Source organism: Scomber scombrus, chromosome 1 (genome assembly GCF_963691925.1).
Source record: "Scomber scombrus chromosome 1, fScoSco1.1, whole genome shotgun sequence".
Taxonomy (NCBI): Eukaryota; Metazoa; Chordata; class Actinopteri; order Scombriformes; family Scombridae; genus Scomber; species Scomber scombrus.
The window spans coordinates 21,029,810-21,046,517 of NC_084970.1; the positions used below are offsets into that span (position 1 = coordinate 21,029,810).

Consider the following 16,708-nt stretch of genomic DNA (forward strand, 5'->3'; position numbering starts at 1 on the left):
TCACTCACAGAGGATAGATGGACGTTCTCTGAAGTACATATTAACACTCCACTTTAAGTCAGCGTACACAATAATAATGTTAAACAAAGAAAACCTTGTAGATTAGAGATAGTAAAAGAAAAAAATAACTTTTATTCTGGGTCTTTATTCTGTCACTTCTTTTGCTTTTGTGGGAGTTTGGGATGAAATGATTTGTTCAGTTTGAACTTTCTGTCTTCCTTCAGTTGTCAGTCTTTTACAAAATCAAAAAGTCGAGGTTCTTCATCATCATAAGTATCCTGTTTTCCCAACACTGCGTATTTCTATACATTCATACGTATTTATTTGACACGAGAATAAGATATTAATCTGGGTAAATCCTGAATATCTTTTTTTACATTTTTAAATGTATCCTTCACCAATATAAATAAAGAATTATCATACATAATTTTGTTGTGCTGAAAACACTCTTAGTCACTTAAGTTTTGACAATGAAATCACTATTCGGGCAAATTAAGACGATGAAACTGATGGATGCGTCCTGTGATATCATCTCCAACTCTTGCGTCCCTCCCACATCTTACAGAGAAGGCCATTGAGATGAGAGTGGTAAAGATCGACCATACTGCCCTGCACCCCCACCTGCTGGACATGAAGATCGGTCAGGGACGCTACGAGCAGGGCTTCTTCCCCCGCCTGCAGTCTGACGTGCTCTCCACTGGGCCAACCAGCAACAAGTGAGTATTTCACACTGCCTTTAACCTTTGTCTGTACTTGACTTGAGTCTGACTGCTATTTTACGATGTTCGTCGACACACTTTTGTAATGTGTTGTCTTGTGTTACAGATGGACCAAGAGGAGCGCTCCTGCCCAGTGGAGGAGGAGGGATCGACAGAAGCAGCACGCTGAGCACCTTTATTTAGACAATGATCAGAGAGAGGTGAGAAGTCTCCGCTGTCTCAGCTCATATTCACACATATCGACTGCCTCAGCTTTGTTGTCTTTGTTCATTTTTGCATGTTTTCTCTCTTTGCTTTATTTTGACTTTGCTTTTATCATCTTGTTCACCCCCTGTTCACACGTTTGGTCACTTTCTTTCTTTCTCTCTCTTTGTCTGCCTGCCTCATACTCACGCTCACACAGTCTCAGCATGTAGAGTGTTTGTTTCCGGAGCTGCAGCTCCTGCTGTTTCTTGACTACTACTGGCTCTCGCAGTCCTACAAGCCCTGTCTAAAGTCGGTGACTGTGGATGTGGTATGTGTTGGTGTTCTGTGAGGTGTTAAGTTTTCACACTGGGATCACATGACGCGTCCACTCATGTGGTCTCTCTCTTTAACTCTTCACCTCCCTCTGCTTCCTCAAACAACAGCTGAGCTTTACCTAATCGTGCTTGTCATATCTAGACCCTGCCATGTTTTAGGTTATGAGAGTTGGAACTCATGAACATGAATTGAGTAGTAAAACAACAATTGTAATTATTTTGTACATCTATTATATTGAAATCCTTTCAGTAATTATGTTTACATGTCTACTCGATCACTAGTCACTCATTTTAAGTGTCAGTACACAAAAGAAAGTAAAGACAACAAACTAAAGAAAATGTTCATTGTTAGAGCCAACTGGAGCTCTAGACATTAGTTTTACTTTGATAGAATTTAGCAGCTCTATCAATTAGATTGGTTTTGATAAACAGCTTTTATATTGTCCTTTTGGGAGTTTCACCTCTCATATGGAGTATAAGTTCAGCATCTGAAGGCTAAAGTCTAGATATTTACCACTGGTATAACATTGACTATACCAAATCTCTCAATGCTTACTGCAAGAGGTAAACTGTGCAGAAAACACATTTTTTATATTTGACTTGTCACTTGCGAGACCTTTGAATCCCTTTTAGAGCAGAAAGAACAAAGTAACCCATCATTAGATGGTGCTTTAACTTTAACATTAGTGGAACAACCTGTGGTTGAACTCTCTCTGTTATTCCCTTTCTACTTTGCAGTGAGATCGACTCTGTGGTTAAACAAACATTTGTAAGAAACGTTGAAGTAATCCCCATTTGTGACGCCAGTGCTCAGTAGATTTCTTTGAAAAAGAGCATCTCGGTTTCCTTTTGTGGTTTGCTGTTACCTGACTGAATTCTGTGTGTCTTTTATCAGAAATACATCCAGGAAGCCAGAAACCTGGGCACGACCATCAGACAGCCCAAACTGTCGAACCTGTCACCTTCTGTCATCGCACAGACTAACTGGAAATTTGTTGAAGGATTGCTGAAAGAGTGCAGGAACAAGGTTTGTGCATGACTGACCTTTAGTTGTTCAGTTGGATCTGCTTGCAGCATTATTGTAGCTGACAAACTCACTGCATTTTGAACTCATGTATGGATATTTTGGCCTTTAAGTTGGTTATATACAAAATAACTTTGACGGAGCGCTGCAGTTCAAAGTAAATCAATGTCATTGAGAATTGTACACCAAATCATTTTGAAAATACAAATGTTATGGTATCCAACCTTTCTTGAAAGCTGCTGCTATCTCAACTAAGAAAGATATAATTAAAAACAAAAACATGAATTTGACAAACTATATTTGAGGCTGAAATTATATTCAGTTGGTTCATGTGTTTACAAAGAGGAGAGGCTTGTTCTGAAGTTAGCTCATGAAGCCCGAAATAATAAATAAATTATAAGTTTGATTGCTATATCATCAGACCTTAAAGTAACAGCAGAGTGTGCGTTTGTTTGTTTATCTGTTTATTTCCCTGCAGACTAAGCGCATGCTAGTAGAGAAGATGGGTCGAGAGGCAGTAGAGTTGGGTCACGGAGAGGTCAGCATCACTGGTGTGGAGGAGAACACCCTGATTGCGAGTCTCTGTGACCTGCTGGAGAGGATCTGGAGCCATGGTCTGCAGGTTAAACAGGTCAGGAAGTCACTCTGTGCCTAGTGGAGTCCTGGCAGCTGGTTGACAAACTCTCACAGCATTTAATGACCCTGGGTTATGCTCTTTTTCTTTCAGGGTAAATCTGCCTTGTGGTCCCACCTGCTGCACTACCAGGAGAGCAAAGAGAAGAAGAATGCGACTCCAGGTGGTTTGGGACCTCCAGGTACAGTTAATGCTAAAATCAGTTCACCTAATTAATTAATTGATGAAGAAAAAGAGTGAATTTTGACCTAGAAAGTGCCTAACATCCTTCTTTCTACTGCAGGTTTCATCCATGATACTGAGAGACGCAAATCCGATGGTGGTGGATCAGCCATGCCGCCTCTTAAAGTCTCCCTGATCCAGGATATGAGGTGAGGAAGGATGATGGTCATTTAAGCGTGAGCTAGTGTCGATCTTGTGAAGAAATTAATGATAAAGTCACTTTATTCCATCCAGTGCAGCAGATCTGTTACAGACATGTATAACTGTACTTACAGAGAAAAAGTAAGTTGGAGTAATACTGCCCCCTTGTGGTAGACTGTCAAACAAAACCTACTCAGGGTTCAAGCATTCACATGATAAGTAAAGGTCATCAGTGGAAATCATGTGTAAAACTGCCAGTCTGCCCACATACAGAAACAACTACAAAAAAAACAAATAATACTTTCCCAGAATTTCCCCTTTAGACTAAATATCCACTTTGAGGTTAGTGACCTAATGTGTGTTTTTTCTTTAGTCAGTCATTCAGTCATTTGGTCATTAAATAATTATGAGATCCCTGTATCAGATAAATACATACAGTGGTTTCTTTATTAGCTTCACTGTGTTTGTAACTAAATAAAATGTGTGATTCCACATAGTTAATTAGTTCCAGCAGCACTGTTTTCTCTTTTCCAAATGTGGCACTTAACTTGAGTTAAACTCTGACAGGAAATAAATCTTCAGAAAACAGTAACTGCTTTGTAAAAGTCACACACAGACCAGTTAACTCTTCTTCACCAAAGAGCTGTTATAATAATATAACTAATATATCATGTATAAATGTAATGTAGCATTACAGTAATAGACACAAGGCAACTACCACAATATTATATGTTGTGACACATTTTCAAAGCCAATAAGTTTTAGTAACATAAACATTTCACATCATAGTGCAGAAGTTTAAAATGCTCTATCACAACATTAATCCAGATATTGTTTTACTTACTATGACTCCTACATTAGTTCAACACTACAGAAACAAACTGCCAAAAATGTTTGTCACACTACTGCACTGAACAGCCAATAAAATCACTACCTTACTTATTATTATCACATTTTTTACTATATTGTGGGAACTTTAAACCTTTGATAGTTAGTAGTTGGCGGGTGATGTGACTGGAAATGAGGATCAAGAGAGCCAGGAGCATTCCAGACCTCAGGGCGTCCCAGTTTGCCCAGTACTTTTTTTATGTGATGTGTATATTTATACAAATGAAGATGGGAGCTCCTGCAGCACCCACATGCTGTATCAGCTGCGTGTTTGTGCTTCGCATGCTCGTTCGTGGCGGTAGCCATCGCTGTCGTCACGTCTGCTGTGGGGTTTGTGTTGCGTGTGTAACAGCACGTTACTTCCAGCCTAATTACCAGACCCCCCGCCAGCCTGGCTGAGAACAGAGGAGGGGTTAACTCAGGGCACAAACACACACACGTCTATGCACTGTGCCGATAGGTAGAGCCGCCCTCCTCTCCTCCTCCCCACTCATGCGAACATCTGACGGCAGGATCGTAAACATACTCTGACACACAAGCAACCATCACCCACTCGTAATGAATTTTAATAATTGATAGCATTATCTTAAAAGAGTAGATGTTTACACTGAAAAAAGATGAGTGTATGTTTGAATTTTTTCACATTTTTAAGCATTTTTGATATGATGATAATATCTGATATTGGCAGTATCTGCTGTAATTTCTGGGTAAGAGGTCACAGTAATATTGGTGCATACACTAGGTGTTTTCCTCTGTTGCCATGGAGATAACGAGCAGAGGAAACTGGGTTACCTAGTGTGAGTAGAGGGTGGAGACATGTAGGGGGGGATGGAAGGTGGAGGAGGAGGAGACATGAAGAGCTCTCAGAGAGCAGACGAGCTTATGGCACAGGTGGAGTGGAAGGGAATGTGTCTGGACATCAGAGGCATGATAGTGGCTCGGAGCGATGACACAGAGACCAGCTCTCACACTCAGGGGGTCCGCTGCAGTAAAAATGCCACTGCAGAGGCAGACTGAGACAATGTTTCTGTCCATAACAGCAGTTTGGATCATTCAGTTAATGCTGCACAAATACATCAGAAGTAATAAAACTAAGTCAGATTTTCTTTCTTCTAGGGCTGAAATGACTAGTCCATAAAACACTTTACTTTAAGTCAGTTAATAAATGCTTTATTACACACTATAATGTAGCATTTATTCATGTATTTGTCAGCTCCTATAACTCTGTGGACACCCAGAAGTGGAGGCTGATATATAAACAGATAATTAATAAAACTATAGTAAACCCAGGTGTTAAAATTTAAAATATGTCTTCACAGGAGAAGTTAGAATTTGTGTCAGATACTGCACATTAATAAACACAAAATAGTCCTTTTATCTGCTTCTAACCACATTGTAGTGTGTTAAAAACATTTCTTTAATGCTTGTTTAGTCATTACAAATGCTAAATGGGAGACTTAAAGTGCTACCATAAATTGACAGAAAATTAACTGCCAACAATTTTGATAATCTCTTCATCATTTCAGTCATTTATCAAGTAAAACATATCTACAATTCACTGGTTGCAGCTTTTCAAATATGTATAAATGGGCATTATATATCATGTCAAATCATCATTATCAAACTAAATCTATTTGAGTTTTTGATATGTGCAAACAAAAGGAACAAATTTAAGGCATCACCTTATTATGAACAAATTAATCAATAAAAAAACAAAAGCATTAATGGCTGCCCTGAATGTTTGCTTTGTGTCAGTTCAGAGGATTGAGTTTGTGCATTACAATATATGTATTCATGTCACTGTGGTGGCTCCACTTTTCCAATCTTACAATAAATGAAAAGTGTATCGACATCATTTTTTCAGAACTGATCTAAATAACCAAGTACTTGATTGATGTGTTGAGCTGATAACCCTGAAATGAAACAACTGCATCATTTAAGCTTCAATAGCTTTTGTCTGGTGCTCTAACATGCATTTTTATAATCTTTATTGTTTGTAAATTATGTTTACTCTCTGCGTTTTCATTGCAGGATAAAAACTGTGTTAATAATATCAACAGTATTAGTTGTGGGGGGCGCGCAGGTGGTCGAGTGGTTAGAGCGCATGCCACGTACGCAGCCGACCCCGGTTCCAATCCCGGCCGGAGGTCCTTTGCTGCATGTCACACCCCCTCTCTCTCCCATGTTTCCTGTCTGTGTACTACTTAATAAAGGCGTCTATGCCGAAAAAAATCCCCCCCAAAAAAAGTATTAGGTGTGGGGAAACGGACAAATAAGTTTACACAATGAAGTTATTAATGAGGCAAACAGTTTCAGTGACCTTTAAAGATTTTATATTAAATGAATCTCCATTCCTGCCTTGTCTTGTTATTTTCACACGATAATAATGGATTTAAAATGTGATGATTGTATGAGTTCCTCTCCTCTTCAGGCTCCTGACCGTGTCATTTTATTTCCAGACACATTCAAAACATCAGTGAGATCAAGACCGACGTGGGCAAGGCCAGAGCTTGGGTTCGCCTCTCCATGGAGAAGAAGTTGCTCTCCAGACACCTGAAGCAGCTGCTGTCTGATCACGAGCTTACAAAGTGAGCAAAAAATAACAGTGAATCTGACACTCTTAAACATTACATCTCATCTTTTATTTTCCCCAACTCATATTTGGTTGACCTTCTTTCGGAGCTTGTGGAGGAATGTCTGTCTCATGTGAAATTAAGATGACGCTTGATCTGCTCATTTATAATACATGAACTCTTTTGAAATTGCAAAGCATCATACTGTAGTCCACTGCAGCATCAATAATTCACAGCTCACTTCATAATTGATATGAGTAATGAACTAGGTCAGAGGGATTTCTATCTGCTGTTGTCATTTCTTCTATAGCAATAAACACTTTGTTACCCATCAGTCGTCGTGCTGCTAACACCGTTGAGTGTGTCCCATTTTAATAATAACTGAAAGCATTGTCTGTTTATCTTCATGTTAGAAAACTGTACAAGCGATACGCCTTCCTGCGCTGTGATGACGAGAAAGAGCAATTTCTCTACCATCTCCTGTCCTTCAATGCTGTGGACTACTTCTGTTTCACCAATGTCTTTACCACCATCAGTGAGTGCTACTTTGACGCTATACAGCCCGATAACACCGCCAATAAACTCCCACATTGGTATTGATTTTTATTCTTGACTGAATGACATTTCTCTCCTCTCCGTCTCCCAGTGATCCCCTACCATGTGGTGGTTTTTCCCAGTAAGAAACTGGGAGGCTCCATGTTTACGGCCAACCCTTGGGTGTGTGTTTCTGGTGAGCTGGCTGAGACCGGGGTTCTGCAGGTCCCAAGGAATACTCTGGAGATCACTTTTGAGGTTTGTGTTAAAACTGAAAGTGAGCAGTAATAATCCCTTTTTGCACAAGAAAACTGTGCATAACTACAATAGGTCAAAGTTGATCTTGGAAGTTTGCCTGTAAGCCCTGATGGATGTTTACAGCAGATAGTTTATGTCATAATTTGACTGTTTGTCTTTGCTTTGTCTTCCAGATAAGTTTGGTAAAGTTTGTTTCTTGTTGCTTGCACAGCTGGTGTTTGAAGGACAGGTTTACCATTTTTAGGTCAGTCTTAAATCAAACAGCCAGGGCAAAAAATGTAAACAAACCCCTACTTTATGTATATATTTACCACATTTAACCACTGAAACAGGTTTTGCTCCTGTTCGTACAGAACATTACAGGACCCCCTCCAAATGTTCTTACAGTTTAAGTGATGGGGGGAAAAATCTGCAGTCGTTATTTTAAGCAAACGTTTTTTTTTTAAGTTTATCTGAAGATAATATGAAGCTTGAAAATTCCTTGTTTGCATCTTGATGGACTGTTTTCCTGGAGTTGAAGGGATGTAACAAAAATAGTGAATTTGGCACACAAAAAGAGAGTACATTTGAAAGATAATGACTTGATTCAACTAATTTGGGAGGCTGAAGCTTCATATTAGCTTCAAACTTTTAAATACATTTCGTCTCTGATGGCTTACATTGAAAGCGCGTTACAACCTTTTTTTGGGTTGAATGTGTACTTTCAGTATGACGTTAACATGTGTCCTTCTCTTTCAGTGCCAGAACCTGGGCAAACTGACCACCGTGCAGATGGGTCATGATAACACGGGGCTCTACGCAAAGTGGCTGGTGGAGTGTGTTGTTGTCCGCAATGAGATCACGGGGCACACGTACAAGTAGGCAAACCTTCTGAGTAATATGTGCCTAATATTGCTTTAAAATGATGTTTAGTATAAAGAAAATGGAACAAAATGTGTGTGTTGGGCAGGTTTCCGTGTGGCCGGTGGCTGGGGAAAGGCGTGGATGACGGCAGTCTGGAGAGGATCCTGGTAGGAGAGCTGATGACTCCCAGCACAGAGAATGACGAACGGATGTGCCGCACACCCCCGATGCAGCAGTCCCCCGGGATGATGAGGAGGTTTGTTACCATCTCGCCAAACAGCAAACCAAGTAAGTAACAAAACAGAGTAACCATGAATCATCTGGAGTTTACTCTAAATAATCCTGCTGAGAGTTTTCTAGCTGACAGGAAGCATTTGTTTCCCCTGGATTATCTTTTTTACACCTCAGTTTAAGATTCAGCTGTTATCTGAGAAGCTGGAGACGACAGTGCTCCCTTTTTTGTGTAATCACTGGTGTTTAAAGTCTTGTTCCTAATACCTTTAGTGGTAAAAATTGATACGCACGAATAAAGAAACACAAAAGAAAAATAGATAAAACGAGGCTGGGGGATTTTTCCTCCCTCAGACTTCTCATATTGTCTTACAGTATCTTTTTTTCCCCTTCTCTTCCAGAGTTAAACACAGGTCAGATCCAGGAGGGAGTGGGAGAGGCCATCAATGGGATTGTGAAGCACTTCCACAAACCGGAGAAGGAGGTGAGAGACGGCAGTCTAGACAGGCCCCAACATGTAGTTCTATTATTCATCACGAATGACGAGAAGCAGCTTTCTCCTCTGGTGGTCTCTGAGCCCCTCAGTAACTCAGTAACAGGCTGTGTGGTGTAATTCAAATTATTAATGTGTTTTTTTAGAGTTGTACATCCGTCTTGAGCTTTTTTTTTTTCTGGCTTTAAATTATGCCTGTTTTTCTTTTTTTGAAGACACTAATATAAAATTGATCAGTTTTTCACTTGAGATGATGATTGAGATTCAAAGGAGATGCTTCTTAGAGATTTTTAAAGCACATTGTTACTGATTGCAGGTTTTAGGAGTCATTGTGTAGTCAGAGAACAAAGAGGTTTTACAGGGAAATCCCCGTCACTGTTTCTCCACCTGTTAGTACGATGTGTAAGGACACTGCTAAGGAAAAAATGTAAATGCACTTGATATTCTGTTGTTGCGTTTGGTTGTGTCTTTGCACCTCAGTCCTCTTTCTCTGCATCATATTGAAAAGTTCAGTTGGTATTTTAATGAGCTGTTTTTAGATTAAGAATTGTTGAGTTTAAATGAACTTTTCAGCTCTGACTACTTACATTTTCCTGTTTCTCCTCTTCACAGAGAGGCAGTCTGACTCTTCTCCTCTGTGGGGAGTATGGCCTCGTTTGGGCTCTGGAGCAAGTTTTCCAGCACGGTTTCAAATCACCCCGACTCTTTAAGAATGTCTTCATCTGGGACTTCTTGGGTAAAACCATCAGCAGTTTAAGTCATATTCACATTTATACTACTTGGTACGGAGTTATGAGGTAATTAGTGTGTCTCCTAATTAAATTTTGCTCTTACAGAAAAGGCACAAGTGTACTTTGAAAGCGCGGAGCAGCGAGAGGTGGCTTCGGACGAAAACTGGCAAAGCAGAGTGCGCCACTTCTGCCGCTTCATGCGCGCCATCAACAACACGTCCAGGAACATCGGCAAGGACGGAAAGTTCCAGATGCTCGTCTGTCTGGGTTCAAGGTAGCCAGGAAACACTCCTATTAACCTGATAAAAACTGATTTATATGTAGAGAACAACCTAAATATTTGTTGTGGATGACAAGAAGAGTTAGTGTTGAGGATCTGGGATACAAAGCCGTCCTCCCTGTCTGTAGGTAAGAGGGGCTGTTCTGTATCTGATACTGGATCATGACCTGCAGGGGTCAAGTGAACATGATCTCTCCTCTGAGGATTCATGAAGTATCAGATATTTCATTGTTTCGTTTAGCTCTCCTTCTCCAACGGTCGTTACTGTTCCTCGCCACTACACAGTGGTGCAGGAAAACTCAATTCCCAGATTAGCTGATTGACAAAAAATTAATCTGCAACAATTTTGCTTAATGATGAATTGTTTAAGTAATTTAATCGAGCAGAACATGCCAAATAGTTGCTCATTCCAGCTTCTCAATTGTGAATATTTGCTGCTTTTCATGGTTTTATATCACTGTACATTGAATTAGTTTGTATTTTTTAATGTTGGGTAGACAAAATAAGCTATTTGAAGATGTTACCTTATACTTAGAAGTGCATTTTATAGACTAAACAATCGATTAGTGTTAGTATTATTATTATTATCATCATATGCTAGATAAATCTAAATCTAAGGAACATTATCATTAGTTACAACCTTACTTTGTACATTTTTATGAGGCCTGTCTAGATGAAGGGATTTTTAATTACAGTATAAAGTAATTTGTCTATGAAACTAGCTTTTCTGCAACAATGGTTTTAAATTATTCTTATTAGAAAAACATAGTGTGCAGTAATTTAGTGGGACGTTGTGTTGACTCCACGTGTGTGTGTTTCTCTCAGGGACCATTTGCTGCACCACTGGATCGCTCTGCTCGCTGACTGTCCAATCACTGCTCAGATGTACGAGGACACCGCACTGATCAAGGACCGCTCATTGGTAAACTCTCTGATCAGAGTACTACAGACTCTGCAGGAGTTCAACATCACCCTGGAGGCTTCGCTTGTCAAAGGCGTCGGTATCTAAACCAAACCAGCCTCCCACCGGTTGTACCTGACCAGGAAGAGCACTAGGGACCACTTAAAAGATTAACTGAACCTTTTATATGCAGGAACAGACTTGAACAAAGGACATCTTCTGGCTTATATTAAAGCTACTGTTACATTTGCCATATATTAAGTGCAATGAGCCTTTCAAGACATGTAGTTATTTTTATCCTCAATGATGTTGCCATTAGATGTTTCAAATATGTTTTCTATTATGAACCATGATTTTCACAATATTGACGATGACCTACTTGTGCTAAAATGTTTTATTGAAAGCTAAATATTTACATTGTTACCGTGAACTGCTGACAATGGTTATATTTAAGGGAAAGCGGGGATCAAAACTGTTAATATATTTTCAGAGAAAAACAGTATTATTTTGTTAAATCAGTCAGGTTGCTTGCTCTGTCGTCAACTCAGATTCCAATGTCATAATGCAGAGCTTAAAGCAAATGATGTAGGGAGTATGCTTTATAAGTGTATGACAGTAGAGAGGGTGACGTGTGGAAGATTGACTCACCTACATAGGAATTAAAAAGGCTGATACATTTAAGGCCTTTCTTTGGGAAATGTACTTGTATGCAAATCTTTTACATGGAATACCTTCAGCAGAGAAAAGGATCCTTCTTGCATGATACTGTGTGGCTTCAGCCTGAATCCAGCGCCTGACGGTGCATTCTGTCAGATAAAAGAAAAAACCCCATTATCGGTTTGTGCTCCACACACAAGTTCTCCGAGAGATGCTTGACTTAGTTCTCTCTGGTTCACGACGACAGCCTTCATGTAAATACCTCCAACCAGCCCTTTCCTCGACCACCATCTGCCACTCTATCTGCCCTCCTCTCTGGACAACAACAGTGTCTTTGTAGACTCCTCGTGATAAAGGACGAACTCCTGCTTGTCTGCTAAAGGAGTGCTCTTTCCCCTGCCTGATTTTTGTCGTCATGGTTTCTTGCTATGCAATATCCTCAAGAGAAAATGTAAACCTCCTAAAAACTCTACATCAGTGGTCTCTTGAGGTATTACTGGGCCCTCCTCCGTTACATTGAACTGAACTGTGCAGAACGAGAGATTTGATATGTGAAGGACTTCTTTTCTGTGCCAACAACGTCTGGAACGACTGTGTTGTACTCGTCTGTGTACGACCCACACATGAGCATCTTGGGAGATATATATTTTTGTTTTCCAATACTGTTGTACATTTATTGACATAGCTGTGTAATGTAGTGTTTACTAAGTGAGCAACAGTGTACAGTGTAAAAATATATTAAGAATAAAGCATCTGTAATGCGTTAAAGTGGATTTAATTGTTTTAGCGTTGAGTAGTTGTCAGCAGTAGAAATGTTCATGACTGTACTTACTGCTTTGACTGCATTACTTGAATATTTTAATTTTAAGCTAATTTATGGTTCTTATATACATTTATTTGACAGATATAAGTACCAGTTACCTTACAAATCAATATATTACAGAAGAAACGAGCTTATAAAATATGTTGCATAGTTATATACTGTATTAAACAGACTACAGTAGATCAAGGGATTTAGTGTTGGTTGATTAATGAATGTATAATATATGTCTTATATGTCTGGCAAAACAAGCAATTTAAATATGTCACTGTGAGGTCTGTGAAATTATATATTTTTTAAAACTATTTTAAGATCATTTGGCAGATTCTTTGATAATGAAAATAATCTATAAATAAACTCAAACCGTAACTGTCAAGTGCTACCTTAACATTAAATGATCGACAATAATCAAATATTATGATTTATAATAGCACAACATTTCTACATTACTTTGATTTGGAAACTTTAGGTTCATTTTGCTTAAACATTTTTACTGCAGAACTTGTAATTGAGTATTGTTGCTACTTTTATTGAAGTAGTAAAAGGATTCATATACTTCCAGCACCCGCTAATAAAGATGTATATTCTGTACTTTCTCAGCTGAGAAAAATGTAAACAAACTCGTTCGCGCCATGTCGAGTAACTGTTTTTTTTTTAAGCCTCGGGCCTGGTGGCTGATGGGACTTTGAGTTCAAAATGAAGCCGTTAACCACTTGCGCCATGGAGATCTCTCGCTCATGAACTGCACCTTCCGTCATTCAGCATTCCAGAGGAGAACTCGAGGTGGACAGTGATTGGCTGAACTCAGGTTCAAACCCAGCGGCTGCACTCCTTATATGGTCATTGTACGTTCAGCCAATTCATTCCGGCTTTTTATGCTAATGAGATGCTAATGAGCAGCTGTATGCAGCCGTAGTAAGAGCATGCGCAGTGCGTTCAAAGAACACGGTGAAGATTCAAAGTTTTTGTTCAGTAAGTGTCCTCTTTTCTCTCCTCCTGTGTATCTTACAACTTTCATTTGTCAGACGTTGCTTGCTTGTTTTGTGTGTTTAGATTAGTCGTGATGTGGTCTTACCTTAACCGTTGCTAGATAACGCGTACAAAGACTCGACCACCGGATAACGTGGAAGTGAACGGGAGCGTGGCATGGTGATGGTAGCCAGCATGCTAACAGCTAACAACAATGAGCCGTATTTGGCGCTCTAGCGGGCAAAAGTTTAAATTTAAAGGGGGAGGATGCTTGCATCGCACCTTTTCACATTGTGTTGAGAATACTGACACCGTAAATGAGTCGTGCAAAATTGATAATCGTGTGTTAATTATCCACGCGTGTTGCACATATATTTGAGCGAGTAGCCCCGGTAGCTTTTTGTTTGTTCACTCCAGAAAAGCTGCCGCTGCTGCCCGCTTTTTGTCCCGAGCTTACCCCGCAAACACTCAACTCAACAGAGCGGTGTATATAACATCAACTCTTTTTAAGTGTCGGTGCCTCAGCAAATGGCTAAAGTTTACAGTTTATTGAGCACCTTGAAGCAAAGTAAAACCGAGGTCCGGTAACGTTACTTATAAACGCCGTGTTACGTTTACCGTGCAGTGTGTTTGACAGTTTAGACCTTTATCTGCTGCTGATGCACCAAATTGTATTCACTCGATGCTAATTATGTGCTTAATTACAATAAAATAATTACCAGTAGCTTATACTGTTGAATTAAAGTCAATATTGTGTATTTCTTGAGCCTGTTCCCGTTCCCGCTACTAACCATTGGATGCATGGACATTGCCGCTTTCACTTTTGTTAACTTATTTCTGCTTTTCATCTGACTGTGCACTTGTGTGTGTGTGTGTGTGTGTGTGTGTGTGTGTGTGTGTGTGTGTGTGTGTGAGTGACTGTGTGTGCGTGCTTAATGCAAGTGTTTCTTTTGTTTAAATTACGGGTTGAAGCGGCTGGTTTCTTGCATGTCTGTCTGTGTGTGTGTGTGTGTTTGCGTGTGGGGACCGCCCCCTTCTCAGTAGTAAAAGCACGGCTGTCTGCAGACATCCACGGTGGATATCACGGTGGTCCGGGACTGAGGCAATGACTGATCTCTGTTTTTCATTTGCAGGTTTTTTGCTTTAACTCTGACCGACTATGTTTGGCTTTCACAAGTCAAAGATTTACCGGAGTAACGACGGCTGCTGCATCTGCAAGACCAAGTCCTCCAGTTCACGCTTCACAGACAGCAGTCGATATGAAGAAACATTCAGGCTCTGCTTTGGGTAAAATATCTCATTCATTAATATTGTCCGTGTGTCTTGCTTCAGCGTGTGTGTGTGAGAAGAAATGTCATACAATGCAAAAACTCCTCTAATTGAAACGGTGCATAATTTTCTTTGAACTTGTGACATTTGATCATTACAAGAAAGCAAATATGGGTGAGGACACGTGACTAAATTTTCTGGAAATTAGCAAAAAATCTATTAAATGAAATATAACCTTGAAAGTAAATTAAAAAAATATATACTGTTTAAAGGCTTCTTATAATGAATGAACCATAAGACATTCAAATTTAAGCTGCTTAAAACTAGATTATTTGTCTTTAAATTCACTGTAGTTTATGAGTTGTTGTGTATCTGGTGCCTACCTTTTTTAATTAATTAATGAATATCTTCAAACGCATAGTTGTGATCTGATTTTTGAAATAAGCAAAACCATCTTGTTTTGATAGTCATGTGATAACAGTGCAGTTCACTTTTCATACTTGTTCCTTGTCAGGTGAGCTGAAAAATACCATACTATTACAATTTAAGATCAGTTGCCTTGAGTAATAACTGGTAGTGCATGCGGTGCTCAAAAAGAGTGTCTTTGATTTGATTTATTTTTTTATATGAAGGGGGGGTGTTAACCATCCTAAAATAAGATACAACTTTCTTGACCTTTTATTTTTTTTCGCAGTGTTTAGGGTGTGAGTCATGGTACTTTTCATGGTACTTGATTGTGTGTGTTTTATTTATTTGTTAAGGTTGTCAGAGGATCGTGTTGGAGACATCTGCAACGCCTGTGTGTTACTGGTGAAGAGGTGGAAGAAGCTGCCTAATGGCTCCAAGAAGAACTGGAACCATGTAAGTCATGTTTACTCTCTGCAGTGTCGTTAGAAACATTTTTGTTTAATTTCCATGTTAAGTAAAGCTTTAAATTGACATGACCTGACACAGGTGGTGGATGCCAGAGCCGGGCCGGGCTTCAAGGTGACAAAACCCAAGAAGATCAAGAACAGTGATGGGAAGAAGAAAAGCAAGCTAAATAAGCTTCACAAGTTAAAGAGACAAAGTACGTTGTTTAAAAATATCCTTCCTTCTACAGTGTTAACTATATGTGAGGAGTTAGTTTAAAGAAACAAGGATTTATTTGTTAACTTTCTCTGATTTGTTGTTGATGTGTTTTTGAAATAACCACATTTCACTCTGTGTTTTGAGTGTTTATCTGACAGCTGGATTAAAAATGGCTGTTGAGCAGCATCTTGTGGCTCTTTATATTAGCGCACGCCCTAAAACTGCACAGTAGTGTGGTTCATGTTAGAGCCGTAGCGATAAGTCTGTTATTAGAAAAGCAATTGGCAACAATTTTGATTAAAAGTTAATTATTTGGCTGTTTTTGAGGCTAAAATGCCCAAAACTGATTCCACCTTCTATAATGCAAATATTTGTTCTTTGCTCTCCATGACAGTATCTTTTTTTTGTTCTGGACTGTTTATTGGACGAACAAGCAGTGTGAATGTATCATTTTAAACTAAGAATAATGTTTATTGATTAAAATAATTGGCATTTTAATCAATTAAGGAGCATAATTGGTAATGTCCCTGTAGTTTTAATCTGGACTGTTTCTTGGTCCATTCATTATAAGAAAAACCTTAACCAAAATTTTAAAAGTGAATTCTCCATCTCATCTAGTTTGTGCCAAATGAATAGTTTATAGTCGAAAACAATTAATGATAGGCAGCAGATTACCAAATGTATCTGATGACTGATGTGTTAAATGTTGGGTTTTGTTTTCTAAGCAGACTCAGATGCCCACAGTACGACCTCCAGTGTGTCTCCTGCCCAGTCACCCAGCTACAGCAACCAATCAGATGACGGCTCAGACATCGAGTCCAAACAGAGACGCTCGACTCCGTCTATCTTCTCTTTCTTGGACCGTTCCTACTGGAAAAGGCAGGCAAACTTAATTTATTCTTATTAGATGACATGATGGGACAAATTTA

At 39.3% G+C, this 16,708-nt stretch overlaps 2 protein-coding genes and 1 long non-coding RNA gene across 6 annotated transcripts in view; 2 read left to right on the forward strand and 1 right to left on the reverse strand.

The window, feature by feature from the left end:
• dennd5a (DENN/MADD domain containing 5A) overlaps positions 1 to 11,695 on the forward strand; it is a 35,776-nt gene extending 24,081 nt beyond the window's left edge. For 3 of the 4 annotated variants that reach the window (XM_062423063.1, XM_062423039.1, XM_062423047.1), the window contains 15 exons: positions 566 to 716; positions 826 to 919; positions 2,136 to 2,267; positions 2,743 to 2,895; positions 2,992 to 3,079; positions 3,182 to 3,269; positions 6,609 to 6,737; positions 7,136 to 7,257; positions 7,369 to 7,514; positions 8,253 to 8,371; positions 8,464 to 8,645; positions 8,990 to 9,072; positions 9,694 to 9,817; positions 9,918 to 10,086; positions 10,918 to 11,695. In XM_062423063.1, coding sequence (XP_062279047.1) covers positions 566 to 716; positions 826 to 919; positions 2,136 to 2,267; positions 2,743 to 2,895; positions 2,992 to 3,079; positions 3,182 to 3,269; positions 6,609 to 6,737; positions 7,136 to 7,257; positions 7,369 to 7,514; positions 8,253 to 8,371; positions 8,464 to 8,645; positions 8,990 to 9,072; positions 9,694 to 9,817; positions 9,918 to 10,086; positions 10,918 to 11,101 — 1,964 coding nt within the window. In that variant the 3' untranslated portion in view covers positions 11,102 to 11,695. Of the gene's footprint in view, positions 1 to 565; positions 717 to 825; positions 920 to 2,135; positions 2,268 to 2,742; positions 2,896 to 2,991; positions 3,080 to 3,181; positions 3,270 to 6,608; positions 6,738 to 7,135; positions 7,258 to 7,368; positions 7,515 to 7,687; positions 8,372 to 8,463; positions 8,646 to 8,989; positions 9,073 to 9,693; positions 9,818 to 9,917; positions 10,087 to 10,917 lie in introns of those variants that run through there. The other variant, XM_062423056.1, reaches the window with a different exon arrangement.
• LOC133983914 (uncharacterized) lies at positions 11,691 to 16,648 on the reverse strand. Its single transcript, XR_009925389.1, has 3 exons — positions 16,455 to 16,648; positions 14,629 to 14,717; positions 11,691 to 11,799 (listed from the first exon to the last, which is right to left on the reverse strand). It is a non-coding gene; the product is annotated as an uncharacterized LOC133983914 (long non-coding RNA).
• sinhcafl (SIN3-HDAC complex associated factor, like) lies at positions 13,421 to 16,692 on the forward strand. Its single transcript, XM_062423113.1, has 5 exons — positions 13,421 to 13,442; positions 14,573 to 14,726; positions 15,470 to 15,569; positions 15,663 to 15,777; positions 16,508 to 16,692. Exons 2-5 carry the CDS (start codon positions 14,599 to 14,601, stop codon positions 16,684 to 16,686), a joined length of 522 nt encoding a protein of 173 aa, XP_062279097.1. The 5' UTR covers positions 13,421 to 13,442; positions 14,573 to 14,598; the 3' UTR covers positions 16,687 to 16,692.
• Positions 16,693 to 16,708: the final 16 nt, after the last annotated feature.

Excerpts from the sequence above, each read along its gene's own strand:
- sinhcafl (XM_062423113.1), top strand. The coding sequence starts at position 14,599 with ATGTTTGGCTTTCACAAGTCAAAGATTTACCGGAGTAACGACGGCTGC. Across the intron at positions 14,727-15,469 it reads ACATTCAGGCTCTGCTTTGG|GTTGTCAGAGGATCGTGTTG; the intron begins GTAAAATATCTC and ends TTATTTGTTAAG. Across the intron at positions 15,778-16,507 it reads TCACAAGTTAAAGAGACAAA|ACTCAGATGCCCACAGTACG; the intron begins GTACGTTGTTTA and ends TTTTCTAAGCAG.